Genomic DNA, 17,157 nt, shown 5'->3' with positions numbered 1-17,157 from the left:
AGACCTCGCTAAAATCTTGATGAGAAATAAAGGAAAGGACTAAACTTATAAGTGAAAGTTCCCTAGAGCATCAGAAGACCACAGAATTCACCTCTCAAGTCCTACTCGGGTCAAAAGACTTGGGCTACAGCCAATCACTTCCTCAGGAAAATCCTGTGCTCTCCAGGAGCACAGGACTAATCATACCTTGTTGGTGGCCTCTGTTTGCTGGAGTTTTTCCTGAAGTTCTGCCACATGGGAATCAGATATAGACTGCTGAGTTACAGTGGTCTCATCTGAGTTCCTCTTTTGTTGTTTGAGTACCAAATCTTCAGGCACGGACTAGGATGAAGCAGCAAGACAAGATGAGTTAAATGCAGCCAATAATAAATTTTACTTTTATGTTCAAATATCTGTGGCATGTTTTTCCACAGATTGGGAACACCAGAGTTATTACATGAATTACCAGTAAGACTTCCTGAAGACAATCCTGGTCCTTGTTAAGAGCAGTGATTCACCTCCATCCTTTCTATGCTCTCCAGCCTTCCCACCCACTCACACAGACTACATAACTAGGTGAGGTGAGGCAAATAATTCAGTTTAAAGAGAAGGGGGATTTTAAAAAGGAAATACTTATGGTGACCAAATGTTTGCTTTATTCTATTTTTAATCAGGGAATTGAAAAGCTATATGGATGAATCTTATGCCATTCCTAAGAAGAAAAGTTTTATTATAATTACCTTTCTTACAACAGTCCTGTTTACATTATTGGAAAAACTGGCACATTTGAATATGAACTAAATATTAGAAAATACTCTTTTATAAACCTAAACTTTCTAAATTTGTTAACTGCACTACAGCTGTAAAAGATCTCCTTGTTCTTAGGAAATACATGCAGAAGTATTTAAGGTTAAGTGACATAATATCTACAACCAATCCTCACACATTTCAGGAATTTTTTAAAAATAATGAGCCTATACAAGGATAGGGATAAAACAAATGTGGCAAAATATCACCAAGTGGTAAATCCAAGTAAGGAGTAAATGGGAGTTCTTTGTTCTTTTCTTACAATGTCTCCGTAAATTTGAATTTTTTTCAAAACAAAAAGGAAGAAATTACAGGTACATTAAAAAATAATTATGTATATTTACATATACATATATACTTAAATATATATGTGTGTATTTTTATATGTGTATATATATATATATATATATATATATATATATATATATATATATGCCTAATTAAAGTCAGGTATACAGTACATCCTGGATAAATAATCTACAGTGGTATGGGAAGGAAGTATGACTTATGAGGATATCAATTCACTAAAAATATTCAGGAAGAAAAAAATGCATTATGTACATATGGGATGACTGATCAGTCTAAGATAAACTAATTAAACTGTGCCTTATAATCATCATGCGTTAAAGATGTTAAAATAAAATTTAAGGACACACTGTGGCATTAAATAACATTTTCCCTCACATACCTGTCACTCCAGTTAGGAATATAAAATCACAAGGAAGACAAAAAACAAGCAACTGTTATTCATTTTTTTCTTTCCTTTGCACTTGATTAGCACCTTCCAGGCAGTAGAGCTTACCTCATATCCCTTCCTGTTTAGAAGTATGAAGATCTTTTCTATCATTTCTGTGCCATTTATCTCTTTCTCGAATTTCAGTTAAGTACTATAACCTGCACAGTACCCTGTGAGGAATTGTGGGGAATATAATGCTAATGCATAGTTTTAACTAAACAGTCTACTAGGTTTACTGAAGAGGTATTTCCTATCATAAATACAGAGAAATACATTCATTTCAATGGGAAATGTAGGAAAGGCTCTTCAAGCAGACAAAATTTTACCCTGCATAGGGACTGGGGTTGTAGACCAGTGGCAGAGTGCTTACTTAGCATGTGTGAAACCCTGTGTCCCATCCCCAGAAACCACCCCCTCCCAAAAAAAAAAATCCTGGATCTAAGGAGGGGTAGAATCTTCACAGGGCATCTCAGAGCAACAGAAACAGGAAAGTGAGGGAAGTGTGGAGCTAATGGATACAAATTGTGACTTCCTTTACCATTTTAGTGCTCATGTAATTTCACCCTTTAGAAAGGATACAATTAATAATTATATCAGCATAACAGGTATAACCAGGGCCTATCCTGAGCAAACATGTTATCCTATTTAAAAGTCTAGAGCTATTTCTGAACAGCTAGTAAAGTCCATTAACCTCCCTCCATTTCATTATTTAGGAAGTCAAAATTTCAAAATTCTAAAAGACACGAAACCAAAGAGATATCAAGAAATATTTTTAATTATAAATAGATGATGGGAACTAAAAATAATCACATAGGTTTTAACAAGTTAGTGGGGGCATCTCACAAAAGAATCTAAACTTATGACATCATTTTTTAGAAGCTAGATCTCAATGCTTATTTAGACAAAAATGAGAAACTGACCCACTCACTGGATTTTCTAATGCCTACCAAATATCAGTTACCAGTGAAGGATCCATTAATTTAATGTATTCTCTCTTGCAACACATACATGTTGAGTACCTAATGGTAGGCACAGGTCCTAGAGATCAAGTACTATAGGACAAAGTCACTGCCTCATTCAAATATATTTTGCAGGGCTGGAGTAGCATAATAAACAAACAAATACAAAATATCAGCTAGTGACAAGCTCTTTGCAGTAAAATCGGAAAGCATGGTAGAGAGTTGGTGGTTAAGTTACTCTACTGTTCGGAAGAAGGCATTTAATGAAGCAGCACTTAAATGGAAATCTAAATGAAAAAGAGCCAGTCCTTCAAATATCAGCAGAGGAAAGAGCCAGTGAAATAGAAGCCTAGGAAAGAGAAAGGCCTATGTGGCTAAAGGGTTACTTTCCAACAGAAATATAACATGAGCCAGGTATGTAATTTTTAACTTTCTAGTAACTTCACTGAATAAGTGAAGTTTATTTTGATATTTAAGCAAATACGGCCAAAATATTAATATAAACATATAATCAGTATAAAAACTACTGAGAAGCTTTACATGATTTTATTCTTATTAAGTATTTGAAGTTGGAAGTAGATTTTACACTACAGCACATCTCAGTCAGAATAGACAAGTTTCAAGTGTTCAGCAGCTACTCAAGGCCAGTGGCTAGCTTACTGGATAGCTCAGGACTGGAGCGTAATGGGCAAAGGGCAGAGTAACACAATCAACTGAAAAGGTAGGCAGGGGCCCAATCAGACAGTTCTCCTAGAACAGCAGAGCTAATAAAGCTGGATTTCACACCAATTGAAAAGAAATGCAATACAGTATTTTTAACAGAAAGTAATCATATTTAAGTTTTCAAAAGACCACTCTAGCTGCTCTGTGGTGATGGACTGTTGGGGAGCACCAGCAGAAGTGGAGAGAAGAGACAGGAGACTAGTGTACAAATGCAATAGTGGCTAGGATTATAGTGGCCTTGATTGAGGTGGGATGGGGGGGTAAATGAGTGGGTTTGGACAATTCTGAAAGTACAGTTAACAGGATTTGCGAAAAGAAGTAGGATATGACTCCTAGAAAAATTTAGATATTTGATACTAATGCTGGGAATATATATAAGCAATCAAAAATTTTTATTTAATAAATGAACAAATATTAGGACAAACAAAAACAGGCCTTTTTCCTAGTTCCAAGTTCAGAGTTCTAATCCTTCAGTGGCTCTCTTAGAAAGAAGACCATATATATATATATATTTTAATATGTACACACACACACACACACACACACACACACACACGAACAGCAACTGTAAACCAAAGATTGTCATAGAAAAGTATATAATGAATCTGGATCTCATTTGAACTCACATTGGCATGAATACTCACAGGAAAACTATAATTCTATAAATATAAGGTAGTGATTTAAAAGCTTGAAGATAATTGTCTTTTTGTTCATAATGACTTTTTCTTTTATATCTCAGGAAAATGTCCTTTCAGATAACAATCTGGCAAAAGAGTACTTGGTAAGTGCTGCTGAGTAAAGAACTCATAATGAATTCAAGTGCATAAACCCATCACTCCAAACACTAGAGTCTGAGATCAGAAATCCTTAAATTGTCAGAATTAGTGTTGTTCCCAGACTTTCAGTTATTAAGATCATGTTGTAATGATAATGCAATTTTAAATTAAGTCACTTTTTAAAAAATATTTTTTAGGTGTAATTGGACACAATACCTTTATTTTATTGATTGATTGATATGTGGTACTAAGGATGGAACCCAGTGCCTTGCACATGCTAGGTGAGCGCTCTACCACTGAGCCACACCCCAGTCCCTTAAATTAAGTCACTTTTGACACAGAATTAGTACAAATCCTTTCTAGCATCATAAAAAGGATTGCCTCATGTTGCATAATGTAAGACCATTAGGCTAAAAGGCATTTTAAGTCTATTGGGTTAACAGCAATTTTCTTGGCACTTTCTAGTCCTCAAAATAATGAATCATAGATCTCAAACTAATTTTCTATCCTATCATTCATAATAGGAAACAGACAAAAACCATCATCTAGCATAAAATTAAAGGCCTAATCTTTGACCAGTATCTAACAGTCTACGCTTTTCAAAGGGCCTGATCTATTTAATAGAGCTAAGCTGAGTGAGATAATTTATCATAGTCACAAAGGAGAAGATTTTGCCTTTGTAAGGTTTGAAGCAAAGATCTCTTTGAATTTACATAAAAAGGGCCAGGGTTCTCTGAATTGTTGTTTTTTTAAGAAACCACACCCCTCCTATGATAGCTTTTCTACTTCAGAGCTAGACAACAAAGGAGAAAATTACCAGCTAGAATAAGGCTTAAAACCTTTCTTTAGATATCTGAAGAACCTTAGGTCTTCAGGCATGAATTCCACAGAAGGCAAAGAAATTATTTTGCATAATATCAGAAAATCGGTAAGCAGGAGAAACACGCTGTTGCTGTTTTTCTTTAATACAGAAAAAGAAGGAAAGAAAAGGAGAGAGAGAAAAAGAAAAAAAATTAATCAGGAGAATCCTAATGTTGATGTTTAATAGTGCATATAACGGGAGGTAAGTGGAGGACTAAACAAAGGAATTAAAATGACCTTAACAGAACAATTTTGCTGGTTTTCTTCCTAGATCTATCAGATTAAACTAAAGGAAAATGTTTTGCTTAACAATTTTTTTTTCTTCCTACAAACTAAAATGAGAACTATCAATGAAAATTTACATTGTATTTGTTCACAGAAATAGACAAAAACAGTCTGCCTTTGTCCCACCTAGCTCTGGTTTTTCCCTAAAGCAAAACAGCCCTTAAGGAGCTTACAATCTTATCAGGCTTAAATGATAGATAGATAGATCAAGTGTCCAGAATAAAATACATACTTACTTACAAATACTTTGAGCCCCATTTATTTTCCTTTACATTCTTAATTAGTGAAAATAATAGTAATTAAACACCAAGTTTCTTGAAGCTGAATGTTATTTTCTTCCTCCCCAATGTTTTGTTATTCTACAAACAGTAAAGACTGTAAACCAGAAAGGTCACACCCTACTATTTTAAAAACTTCTAAGCTCCTTAAGGGCTGTTTTGCTTTAGGGCAAACCAGAGCTAGGTAGGCCAAAGGCAGACTATTTTTGTCTATTTCTATGAACAAATATGATGTAAATTTCTTTGATCGGTCTCATTTTAGTTCATAGGAAGAAAAAAATGTAAAGGCACCTGACCTAAAGATACAGTTACCATAGTTTACATATGCTTATTCCTATGACAGTTTGCTTCAGGGGATCCCTAAAGAATTCTCCTGGGATACTTAGGTTACAGACAGAGGGCTCTTGGTTTAAAATAAGTACTTACTTGAGTTAATGTACTTCAGGAAACATGATTTTATGTATTGAATTCAAATATCTTGACTAAAAATGATCAGGAAACTTTGGCTCTGCATGAGCTAAATTATTTAAACCACGAACTTTCCAACTCTAAAATGAGAGACTGCTGAGATGTTCTTTAAAATCCTTCCCAACTCCAAAATTTGCTGAGTCCAGGCGCTAAAAAATAGTATTTTTAATTAAACATGGAGAAAATTTTTCCTCTTGCTTTACCCTTCATTTTCTAGATTTTCACCTTTCTACAGTAAAGACCATATTTGAGAGAGGAAAGTGACTTACTTCCCATCATCCACCAAGCCTCATCTACTTTTTTAGATCCAAATATGAGAATACCAAGTTTAATCTGTAACATCTAAGTCTGTTTACAGAAATAGTGTTAAGCCCAAATTTAGCCATGAGTCTCCATTGAAAGAAAAAGCAATAGAAAATAAGTACACAAACATTAGGCCTACAGTACTTAACATTTTATACAAATGAAAACACATTTCTTTTTACTTTTTCTTAACATTTCCATGTTTTATCTGATAATTTTGTGTAAATTTGAAAACTTTACTCCTATTTCTGCTTGAGTTCTTATTGTAATACAAGCTTTATATACAATTGAACTAACTTTCAAAAATTTCATGTGACAATTAACAGTATCATGTTATCAAGTCCTAAATTTCTGGAATTGTGTTATGTACCAGGCTTCCTGGAAATGCCTTCTAGATTGTCCACTTTTGTTTTAGTACCACTAAGGAATTTTAATCAGATGAAACATGCCAGAATGTTTCACAAAGTTAACTGAATCTAGTGTTTCCTGTTGCTATAGAAACAAAATACCATCTGTCAGTTCCCTGTATATAGCTGAATTTTACAGTGTGATATGAAATCAACTGGGTAAACATGAATAGCTCAAAGATCAACTGCCATTCTTTAGTAATTAAGAAAGTCAAAATAATATAATGGGTAACTCCTTTCTTAATACCAAATATCATCTAGTAGAGGTCAGTAGAAAAGCCAACTGTGCAATTTGCACATTGAGACACTGACAATATTTGAATTCCCAAGCCTCTTCTATGAAGGTAGTGATTAATCCTCAAATGATCCATTAATAATAATAATAATAATAATCATGCCTAATGTTATAATACTTTACTAGTGGATTAATGTTTCCCCCAAATTTTACCCTCTGCTCTAATTATTTGAGGTGTCTTGGGGATGACAGGCTAAATGCTCCAGGGAGCACTAACTAAAGTTCTCCCTTATAGAATGCCAATGGAAGAAAACATTTATGAATCAATAAACAAAAAGAAGAAAAGGAGGTAAAAGTTCTAGTGATAGAAATGACATTGTCTTCTTTTTGTAGGATAAAAATGAAATAGGAAATCTTTCTTTTTGTCTCAACAGATATGCAATCTTTATAATTAATGGGAAGATATCAACAAGTTATATTCTAAAAAGGACTATGAAAAGCAAATTATCTGAGTGTAAATCACTTTCACTAACTGGGACATTTTAAAAAAAAAAAAAAAGGTGTATCCAAAATGGGCTCAATGATTAATTTTCTCAAGTCTAGAATATCCTTAATCTCTACTTACTAGACAGAAATCATGTAAAGCCTGAAGCCAGATAGCTCTACTCAGACACTTTTGAAGCCATTTTGTATACCTGGACAGGGAGTGGCAAATACTCTTCACAGAGATCATCCCACAGCTCCTGCAAGTCTGAAATCTCCAAGGGATAATTCATAGTTGTCTTGTAAAGGGGTTTCAAAGACCTGTTAATGAAACTGGAACTAACTCCATCTGTCATGATATGGCCAGGCTTGGCTCCAGATGGGCTAGATTTCAGTGGAATAGGAAGCTTGCTCCCTCGGGGGCTCTGGATGGGCTTATAATCAAGACCTTTAATCATGCTAAGAGCTAGCTCCAGTTTGTGATTATAGATATGCTGTGGAGCCTGTTCATCTGAACAACAGTCACACTTTACAAGTTCCTTTGCACTTCTCTCAGTTTCCTCATCCTTCTGTTGTGGAGGACTAGCCTGGACACTAGCATCCAAAGATTCTACAGAGGAACCTGGTGTCCCTTCCTCCATGCTTTCCCCATCTGGGGGCACCTTTGTGCTTGATAAATCGGGTGGCCCAACCTCTGACAAAGCAGGTTCTTCAGTGCAAATGCTGGTAGACCACCTAGAGGGGCCATAAGAAATACTTCTGGCCACTTTTCGAGGCACCTTACAAATGGCTTCATAGTCAGAATCTGCAACTCGCAAAGCTGCACAACCACGGCATCTCCTGGGTCGGTTTCCAGGGCCTTCCGACGCATGACAACTGTGTGACTCTTGAACCTGATCTTCATTTTCTACCCAGCACTCAAACCCAGAATAGGCAAAGTCTTCCTGGAGCAGGGCAGAGTATCTCACATCGGGTAAGCCGGAAATGTCAACGGTCCCACTCCCTGCCTTAGTGTCCGCGCCAGAGTCATCATTATTCTTCCGATACATACTGGCAATGCAGGACTTGAGGCGATCCTTCTCCAGCAGCAGCTTCTGCAGGCGCTCAATAGAAAGGGCTTCGATCCGGGCAATAACGGTATCGAATCTATAAATACGATCAAGCATGAAAGCACATTTGCTGCAAGCAAACTCGGCTTTGCCATCGCGACAGACATCCTTGCCCAGGACGTGCGAAAGCAGAACCTGGAGGTTAAGCTTGGACGCCGTGTGGAAGATCCAGCGCCGCTGGTTTCCACACAGCTCCCGGGCACAAATCCTGCAAACCTCCTTCATCTTCGCTCCTAGCGGGTGCCGAGCTTTTCCTGCGGCGGCTACAGAGTGATCGCTCACTATCCCCGGGTTGCGTTCCGTCTCCGGCCTCGGAGGTATCTAGCTGGCATGGTACCGTTTTGTGGAGGTCCCCACCCCGCAGGGGGGAACCTCAGCACCGCGCTCCGCTCTGGGTACCACAGTGGTCGGCCCCGCCCCTGGGGAAGCCGGGCAGGAGTGGAAACGCCGCAGGGGGATGCTGATTGACAGCAGCGCGGGTCCCGGTCCAACCTTGCCAAGTCTCGCACAGCTGTTTCTCCCGCCGCCGCGTCCTCCACGTCCTCCCGGGTTAGCAGACTGGGATCCGGGACTCTAGCAGCCGCCTAGTGCTGACGCAAAGCCAGGCCGATTGAGCATCAGATTTCAAGATGGCGCTGGCGGCCTGGCGCCTGCGGCTCGGCGAGGTTCCTCTGGGAGTTGTAGTCGTGCCAGCAGGCTCCCTACTCAGCGCATGCGGACTAGGGAGGGCGTCCCCTCGCCCCAAATCCGGTTACCGTTGCTGACGGCCAAACGCTGACTAGGCTTTCGGTGGGTACAGAACGTAGAGGAGGACGCTGACTGCTGCATACACTTTTATCTGCCCAGATCTCACCAAAAAGATGCTCCGATCCACTTAAGGATCGCCCTGACTTTGCAGGAAGCCCCAAGGCTCCTTCAGGGGAGGAGCAGGCCAAACCTCCTCCCCGCCCCTCTGTGGGCTCTGCCACGTACTCTGGAGCAGCCTGGCAGCGCCACTAGGTACCGCTGCGCGCCAACTCCTTCCGCCAAAGTACCACCGCCTCTCCCTACCGAGACTATTGCCTAGGTCTGAAGGTTCCTGGCTGCAGAGGTGGACGAGGAAAGGTTGATAACCTGAGGGAGCAAGTAGAGCGGGTTTTAGGAGACCAAGTTCAACCCTTCCCCCAACTATTGGGCGTACGCAGAAAACAGGATGAGCCTTTCTCCCTTCGATGCTTGGGGAGGGTGAAGGGGAGGAGGTGGTAGGGTTAGCAATGCTCAGTGATTTGTCCTGTATTTAGGGGGAAAAAAAATCAAAAGAAAAAAATCTGCAATCTACATTTGGGGTAAAATTGGGAGTTCATAACCCACTTCAATCTAATGTATGAAATATGATATGTCAAGAGTTTTGTAATGTTGTGAACAACCAATAAAAAAATAAATAAATAAAACTAAATTTAAAAAAAAAACCATAAAAAAAATCAAAAGAGAGGGCAAGAAGCAGTCATTTTAGAAAGAGTGCATCTGGTTAAACAATATTCTTAAGATAATAGATGAGGAAATAGGTTTTTTCATGAATGTAGTCACCCTAATGTACATTATCATCACCAAATTGACTTTCCAGCTCAGGTGGAGGACGTTTCTTTCGTGACTGGGAAGGCAGATAGACTGAGCAAGAATCCAGAGTGTTCTGCAGTCCTGTTGAATTAGGGCTTGGAATTTCAATGACTTCACTTAATATTTAACAATACAAAGTTCTATTATTTCTTAACAATATGCAATTCCTTATTTAACAATATACAATTCTAAATCTCTCTACCCTTGGGTACAGAACTTGGAATGCACACAAAGATGAGGTAATGAGCTTGGACTCAATAGAATGAAAGTTATCACCAATCAAATAATAATAATTCCCTTCCTGGCTTGAGAGGAGAAACAGTAACCTCAGCAATCACTCCTAGTCTTTCAGAGCAGGACATTTTCCATTTATAGTAATGCTTACCTTCTGAGATAAAGCCAGAAATAGTCTAAGCATTTCTGAACTTTATTTCTAGGACAAAGCCCATACATCTGAGCCTGGAGATATCCAAATGCTATTATTAAGAACTCATAATAAGCCCCAAACTCCTTAATTAGGATTAAATGGGATGATTTGGGGAAAATGCTTTAACAGTGTTTAGGTCATTAAATAATGACCAGTGTTGTCGTTTTAATGTAATGGGAATATTTTAAAATAATTTAAAACCATAGGGCCCTGCACACATGATTGTATTGTTCTAGTCACCAAAACAAAATCTCTTGTAGCTCCATAAGGGAACAGGACTTAGAGCTTTGGGCTTAGTAAGCCATTTACTTTGCATATGTAATTTCATCTAAGTAATAAATGTTATGATTTGGACCTGGAATGTCCCCCAAAGGCTCATTGAAGACTTAGTCCTCAATACAACAGTGTTGGGGGATTGAGTCTTGGAAAATGATTGTATCATGAGGTCTCTGACTTTATCAGTGGATTAATTCATCAATGGAATAAGACACTGATGCTTGAGTAGCTGATAGCATTATTGAGAGATGGTAGATTCTCAGGTAGGATGTGGCGCCAAGTTGGAAGAAGCACATCACTAGGGGTATGTCCTGGAAATGTATTTCTTGCCCCCAGTGACCCCTTCCTCACTCTTTCTGCTTCCTGGCTGCCATGAGGTCAGCAGCTTTCCTTCACCTTCAGACCCAGAGCAATAAAACCAGCCAACCATGAACTAAAATGTGAGCCAAAATATATCTTTCCTCCTCTTAAGTTATCTTTCTCAGGTGTCTTGTCCCAAGGATGGAAAGCTAACACACTGCATATTCTCACTTCAAAACCAAAACTGTAAAACAGTTCAGAGTAAAGCTCTACCTGCATTTTTTGCCTGCCTCTAGGTATGTGAGCTTTAAAATCATAAGAAATAAAGCAACAGTCTTTGGAATATATACTGATCAATGGAAAGGCAAGGAGTTTCTGGACTGCCCTGATTAATGGACAGACTGCTTGCCAGGACATGCCCCTTCTTGTTCCAAACAGCACCAAGGACTTGAAAGTCCATAAAATTGCAAATTAAGACATTAATCAAGGTCTCCAATGAAACAAAGTACCCTTAGGAAGCAAACCCTAAATAATACTCTATATTATTTTCTGTTCCTTAGTAGGACTTTGCATCTGACTGATATCCAAACTTTAATGACAATATGTAAATAACTTGGTTTATAATGAAAAGACAATTTACTATTGAAGGGTATATTTGTGATAAGTAAAAAATCAATATATTGAGAAAACATAAAACTAGGCTTCCAACTCAACAATCAGAAAATTTGAAGGTAGTATTTTATACACCTAGAGAAATTACTTAAAACCTGTTATCTTAAGGTGGCTAATAAGCTATTATATTAGAATTAGTCCTTACATGTTCACTGGTGTTATAATATAATCAAAACTAAAGTCATTGGTGTATAGATAACAAATTTGAAAATAAAAATTTAAAAATAAAATTTAGAAGAAAAATTGTGATAATAAATTCAGCACTTCATAGACATTATCCATATGATTGTGGTTAAGATTTTGTGGTTAACACTGGGGAGGCAAGCAAAATTGGAGGATAGGAATTAAACAACATTTTCTTTTGATTGTGTATACTGTGTATCATTTGCATTGTGGGCAATAGTTATCAGGTCTTATGCTTTCTTTTAAATTTAGAAAAGATTCTAAAGTTAAAATTCTAAGGATGATGCCAATTTACCACACTAACATTAGGTTCAAAGTGATAAAACTTGAACCTAAAATAATAATTTTTTATAATATGTATAATACACATGTATTATATGGACAACTTATATATACAAAGGTTCTAAGTTAGTGATTATTTATAGAGTGGAATTGTGATTATTTTTAATATTCATATTCTATAATTTTTCACAATAAGTACATGTTGCTTTTGGGATAAGAAAGAAATATTTGTACTAAGAAAAAGTTAGGATAAACACATATGGTATATTCATACAATGCCATACTAACCAGAAATTAAAAAGAGTGAACTCTGATTCATGCAACATGAATGAATCTCAAAAACATGGTAAGTGAAACAAGACATAAACAAATGAGTATATCAAGTATGATTCCATTTATTCAACATTTAAAAACAGGAAAAACACACCAATAGGGGCTGGGGTTGTGGCTCAGCAATAGAACGCTTGCCTAGCACATGTGAGGTGCTAGGTTCGATCCTCAGCATCACATAAAAATAAATAAATAAAATAAAGGTATTGTGTCCAACTATAGCTAAAAAATATAAATATTAACCTCCCCCCCCACACACACATCTATAGGGAGGGAACTCAGGAAGTAGCTTCCAGATAAGAAATTAATTGATTTGCAGAGGGGCACAAAGGAATTTTCTGGGGTTAAGAAGATTTTCTTCATCTCGTTTTTTATGACAGTTATATGGGTATGTACAATTATCAAAGCTTATTGAACTAAGAACTTAGATTTGTAGATTTTATATATTTTGGTATATTTCGATTAAAAGGATTAAAAAGTAATAAATAAATTTAAAATATGTATTATCCAAATACTTTTAATCTGAGGGGTTTCTTTAGAAGAATGTTACCACCACTTCAATAAAAGAATCAATCTGAAAATTGGAAAGATAACTGGGTGCAGTGTTGCACGCCTGTAATCCCTGTGGCTCGGGAGGCTGAGGCAGGAGGATTTTGAGTTCAAAGCCAGCCTCAGCAAAAGGGAGGTGCTAAGAAACTCAGGGAGAGCCTGTCTCTAACTAAAATACAAAATAGCACTGAGAATGTGGCTCAGATTTCAATTCCCGGTACCAAAAAAAAAAAAGGAAAGGTAATATATAGCCCAGAAGAAAATCTGTTAAGAGGCCAAACTGCAGAGTAAAAACTCAGTAGTTCCTATGCATATGAGCTTTGAAAAATACTATTTTATATACATTTGCACATCATATATTTATGATCAAATCAAGGAATGGTGACACAGGACTTTTGTGATAATTTAATATAGGATGATTATTTCTAAAATTTATTGAAGACATAATAAAGGAAAAATTTACTGAGAATAGGTTTCATATCATGAATTACTGATTTTTTAGCAGTTAGGTCTCAAAATGTATTGATAAATATATTCACAAGCACTTCACTAACTCTGTGAACCAGGTGAAGTCATTTATATCTGGTCTTTAATTTCCTAATCTACATTACAAAAATGTTGACTTTAAGTAGCAGTTTTCAAACTTTGGCATGCATCAGAATAAGCTGAAGAGTTTGTTAAAACACAGACTGCTAGAACCTACCCCTAGAGCTTTTGATTCAGTAAATAAGTCTGGGGTGGGACCCAAGTATTTGCATTCTTGACAAATTCCCAGATCTTGCTGATGCTGCTGTCTGGAAATCACACTTTGAAAACCACTGACCTAGAACTATCCTAAGCTGTGTTCAGAAAAATCTCAATCAAAAGATCAAAAGTGCTGAAGACAAATGGGAAAAACTATTAAATTAAAAACTTGACAAGATCTTTGTTGAATTTAGAGACTTGTATCCACATCTGAAACAAGATTCTGAAGTATTACTGTGCTATGGGTCTTCTGTACCATCTCTTTTGATCTCTAGATTTGGGGGTCTGAGAAGTATCTCTTAAAACCATAGTCACTTCTGTACTCACTGTGTGGTAACAGAATTACAGTGTTTCCAAGACCTGATTCTGGGCTGGGAGGGAGTTTCCAAGAGAAGCAGAGATGGAAGATTCCTATTTCCCCAACCAGGTGTATTAGGTTTCATTGCCCTAGTTATGACATTGGAAATTACCAACAATTACCAAAATTGCCCCCCCCCCTCCGAAAGTGATTCTAACATAAAAGCTGAGGCAAATAAGGGAAATGTAAGAATGTCAAAGTAAAGCCAGTTAGGCTTTGTGGTAACACTACAAGATTTCCTGTGCTAGCAGAAAATATTTAAGAAGTCAGATACAGTCATGCTTTGCATCAATTAATAGAGCATTTGGTAATACAGTTTAAAACCAAGAGATTTCCAGGATATCAACAGATTGTAGCAAGAAGATTTTCAGCAAAATCCATCTTAAAATAATAAACATTAGAGTTTTTCAAGTTAGGTTATTAAATATCCATAGCTTATTAAGTAAATTTTTAATTATGTGTTAAATCTGTCAATCTGCAAGAATTTATGCAAAATCAAATGTATTTTGTCTCAGCAAGTTTCAATGTAGTTATAAAAGTGCATGCTATAATTAGTATGATTGGTAAACTAAACAGTATTGACTTTAAATTCAGTGAGAGTGCAAAAAAACAGTGGAGATTAGGATGATCTGATATAGTTGAACGGGACAGAAGAGGCACTAAAAATGGAAGATAAGGAAAGGACTCCAGCGCCCCCACCCCCCACCCCAAATCATCAAAAGACTTGGAAGCTGGGGTAAACAGAATTTTTTAGTGTCCAGGTTTATTCTTACATACACCTAAGCTACAATTGTTCATTAAAAGAACATATATCAAGGGCCAACTATAAGCCAGATACTACAGTATCAAGAAACTTGGTAAGAAGAATCTGATTACAGTATTTTGACAAAAACAAAAGAATCTGTATTTAAATGTCATAGTCTGGAGCAGAGAATGGCATGACAAAAACTATATTAGGAAGACTAACCAGGTAATAGGATGGACTGTAGTTTCAGGGAGACATTATATGATGGTAACAGGAAAATGTGCCAAAAAGCCATTGCAGTTACTCATCTGTGGGGTATTATGGTTTAGATATGAAGCATCCCTCAAAAGGTCATATGTGAGACAATGCAAGAAAGTTTAGAGGTGAATGATTGGGTTATGAGAGCCTTAACCTAATCAGTGCATTAATTCATTTGAATGAACTAACTGTAGGTAGGTAGGTAGGTGGGTACAGTCGGTAGGGTATGGTAGGTAGGGTGAGGAAATAGGTCCCCAGGGGCATGCTTTTGGGGTTATATTTTGTTCCTGGTGAATAGAGCTGTTTGCTTCCTTGTTGCCTGGTCCTTCACCATGCCTGTCTGCTTTGGTGTTCTGCTTTGAGTCCAGAGCAATAGAATTGGTTGTCTATGAACTGAGAACTTTGAAACTGTGAGTCCCAAATAAACTTTTCCTCCTCTATATTGTTTTTTTTTTGGGGGGGAAAGGGGTGGGTTCCTAGAATTGAACTCAGGGGCACTCAGCCACTGAGCCACACCCCAGCCCTATTTTGTACTTTACTTAGTAATAGGGTCTCACTGAGTTGCTAAGCAAAACGCCATTGCTGAGGTTGGCTTTGAACTTTGAGATACTCCTGCCTCAGCCTCCCAAGCCGCTGGGATTACAGGCAGGTCTTTTGATCACAGTGATAGAACAGCTGACTAATGAATGTTTTCTGATATGTGGAAACTAATCCAAAATAGGGAAGGCATTTTTTTTAAAAAAAGAAAGAATATAGAGTAGACAAAGGGGAATGAAGGGAAGGAGAAAAGGATGAGATAGGGAAAGACAGTGGAAAAAATCTGACCTAACATTCCTTTGTACATATATGAATATACCACAGTGAATCTCACTATCAGGTACATCCATAAGACACTACTTATTAAAAAAAAACTAAGTAAAAAATGGAAAGATCAGTAGAAAAGAAGGAAGGAAACGGGGTTGGAGGAAGGGAGGGGCAGGGGCAGTACTGGGAACTGAATTAGAACAAATTATATTCCAGGCTTTATAATTAGGTCAAAGTGAATTTTATTGTCATGTATAATTAAAAAGAACCAATAAAACAAAATAAAAGCTGACTAAAACATGATGAAATGAGATCACATGTAGAAATAGAAAGAAAATGCTAAATATGAAAACCTTCTTCAAGGAATGAATGACAACATTTGATGATGATGTGTGTATATATACATGTATACATATACACACAACACTCAGTGATAATATGTGTGTATACATATACATACACATATATACACACACAGGATGAAAAGAAAGATTAAAGGTGAAAATAAGGTTTGGGGTCCAGAAGACTAGTAAAAGAATGGCTTACACTAACCCATTTGAAAATAAATATTGAAATTTTTATTTGGGGACATGCTAATTTTTTAGGTAACTGAGAAAATGAAATAGAAGACTATGTGTAGTTCTCTCAAAATCCAAGCACAAGTGAAAAAAAGGAGAGTTTCAAAAATGAGAGAAATTTTGAACACTTTTAAAAGCCAAAGAGAAATTTGCAGGATAAATGAAGTCAGGCATAACATTTCCTGATATGACTGAGTGCTAATCGGGTAGATCTATAAATCAGGTGAAAATGAAAATTTCAGTTATTATCTTTAACTCCACAGAATCCATCCCGATCAAGCCAAATGCTAGATTCTTAATTCTTTTTCTGAATATCTCTAGCATGTGTCTTGCTTCACATTTTCACTATACTTTCCACTTTGGGTTCTTAAAACCTAACATCAGTACAATAATCATGCCAGCCTTAGATTATCTCTAATCATTCTGCATATTATTTTTAGACATCTGCAGTAAAATTGCATCATTGTCTGCTATCTATCAGATGAAGTCTAAAACCTTTAGTCTAGTAATTGGTCTGTTTTCTGTTATATTAAAAGACCTGAGGCTAGCTAACTTTATAAGATAAAGTGGTTTATCTGGCTCAATTTTAGAGGCTGAAAGGCCAAGATTGGATGGTTCCATTGATTTGGCCTTTGCCAATGGGATA

At 37.0% G+C, this 17,157-nt stretch overlaps 2 protein-coding genes across 2 annotated transcripts in view; both read right to left on the bottom strand.

Annotated features, from left to right (window-relative positions):
* The window catches only part of LOC308656940 (myomegalin-like), a 151,225-nt gene that overhangs the window by 68,980 nt on the left and 65,088 nt on the right, over positions 1 to 17,157 (bottom strand). Inside the window, 1 exon segment of the mRNA XM_081308319.1 lies at positions 187 to 321. Coding sequence (XP_081164445.1) covers positions 187 to 321 — 135 coding nt within the window.
* LOC308656944 (uncharacterized protein) lies at positions 1,228 to 9,858 on the bottom strand. The gene is made up of 2 exons (XM_081308322.1): positions 5,831 to 9,858; positions 1,228 to 4,940 (listed from the first exon to the last, which is right to left on the bottom strand). The coding sequence occupies exon 1, from the start codon at positions 8,632 to 8,634 to the stop codon at positions 7,480 to 7,482; it is 1,155 nt and encodes a 384-aa protein (XP_081164448.1). The 5' UTR covers positions 8,635 to 9,858; the 3' UTR covers positions 1,228 to 4,940; positions 5,831 to 7,479.

This window comes from Spermophilus citellus, assembly GCF_964194105.1.
Source record: "Spermophilus citellus genome assembly, chromosome: 9".
Taxonomy (NCBI): domain Eukaryota; kingdom Metazoa; phylum Chordata; class Mammalia; order Rodentia; family Sciuridae; genus Spermophilus; species Spermophilus citellus.
The sequence above is the reverse complement of the archived record's forward strand: the minus strand, read 5'-3'. Positions and strand labels throughout refer to the sequence as shown.